The sequence below is a fragment of the Galeopterus variegatus genome, unplaced genomic scaffold (genome assembly GCF_000696425.1).
Source record: "Galeopterus variegatus unplaced genomic scaffold, G_variegatus-3.0.2 Scaffold386, whole genome shotgun sequence".
NCBI lineage: Eukaryota > Metazoa > Chordata > Mammalia > Dermoptera > Cynocephalidae > Galeopterus > Galeopterus variegatus.
Genome location: NW_007726497.1, coordinates 364,046 through 365,236, shown reverse-complemented (window position 1 = coordinate 365,236; position 1,191 = coordinate 364,046). Strand labels below are relative to the sequence as shown.

At 50.6% G+C, this 1,191-nt stretch overlaps 1 protein-coding gene across 3 annotated transcripts in view; it reads right to left on the bottom strand.

Annotated features, from left to right (window-relative positions):
* Positions 1 to 1,191, bottom strand: part of PXMP4 (peroxisomal membrane protein 4, 24kDa) — a 34,676-nt gene that overhangs the window by 24,351 nt on the left and 9,134 nt on the right. For 2 of the 3 annotated variants that reach the window (XR_550182.1, XM_008568200.1), the window contains exon 3: positions 649 to 847. The exons of the other annotated variant lie outside the window; for it this stretch is intronic. Coding sequence is in view for 1 of the 2 variants with exons in the window: in XM_008568200.1 (XP_008566422.1) it covers positions 649 to 847 (199 nt within the window). In the remaining variant the exon portion in view is untranslated. The remainder of the gene's footprint in view (positions 1 to 648; positions 848 to 1,191) is intronic. 3 annotated transcript variants of the gene reach the window in all.

Genomic DNA, 1,191 nt, shown 5'->3' with positions numbered 1-1,191 from the left:
CGAGGCACGGAAGCAACACCGAGGCTTGCGATCCTGTTGCCAGTCCCCGGTCCGGTACGGGGGCAACACTGAGGGTTGCGATCCGTTGCCGGACACGGAAAAAAGACAAAAGACAAAAAAATAAAAAATAAAAATAAATAAAATAAAATAAAAGATGACCGGTAAGGGGATCTTAACCCTTGACTTGGTGTTGTCAGCACCACGCTCACCCAGTGAGCCAACCGGCCATCCCTATGTGGGATCCGAACCCTTGGCCTTGGTGTTATCAGCACCACACTCTCCTGAGTGAGCCACAGGGCCAGCCCGATAAGAGATAATTTTTTGAGTGTAGTAAGTTATATGAAACTCTTACTCCAGGATCATTTTTTCTTCCCATTTTATTACAAAGCATTTTTTTTGTGGTTTTCTTTTTTTAAATCTTTGCCCCACACATGGATTTTGGGAATCATGGAATTCCAACAGCTGCTTGGTCCCCAGATGAGGAAACTAAATGGGGAAGTGACTTTCCCAAGGTCCCACAGGGAATGATGAATCACAGACCTCAGACATGGGAGGGAGAAAAGGACTCACCTGTTTCAACCCCAACCCACAACTCTATGCCTGACCCATGTCCCACTCCTCCAGCCCATCTCAGGGGAGGATCTTTACCTGGCTGTTGATGTTATTGTTGTCTCCAAACACCAGGAGGCCCCCGATGAAGGCAGCCAGGAATGAGTGCACTTGGTAGGTCTTGCCCTGTGCATGGGACTGCAGGGCACAGAGACCCTTGTAGGTGAAGACAAAACAGGCCAGGTTCCGGGAGTGGGTGTACGTGGCCTGCAAGATGGCCTGCAATTTCTCTCGGAGGCTGCACAAACACAAGGAGCCCCCCGTGAGTGCAGGCCCAGCCCTTCCAAGGGTGTTTATCCATTGGGCACGCAAAACTGAAGTAGACAAGGATCTCACAGGCTGGTACTCACTCAGTCCCAGACCTCTACCTACCATGTCCTCAGAGCTGCTCTCTCACAAGAGTCGGGCCTTGACTCAATGCCACCTCCTCAGAGAGGCCCTTCCTGACCACCTACATAAGAGTGCCCATCACATCCCTTCCCCTTAGCCTACTTTTCTTCCCCTTCCTAGCTCTTAATACCACCTGATATTTACATGCTTGTTTATTATCTCCTCCCACCTGTGCCCCCCCCCCCCCCCCCA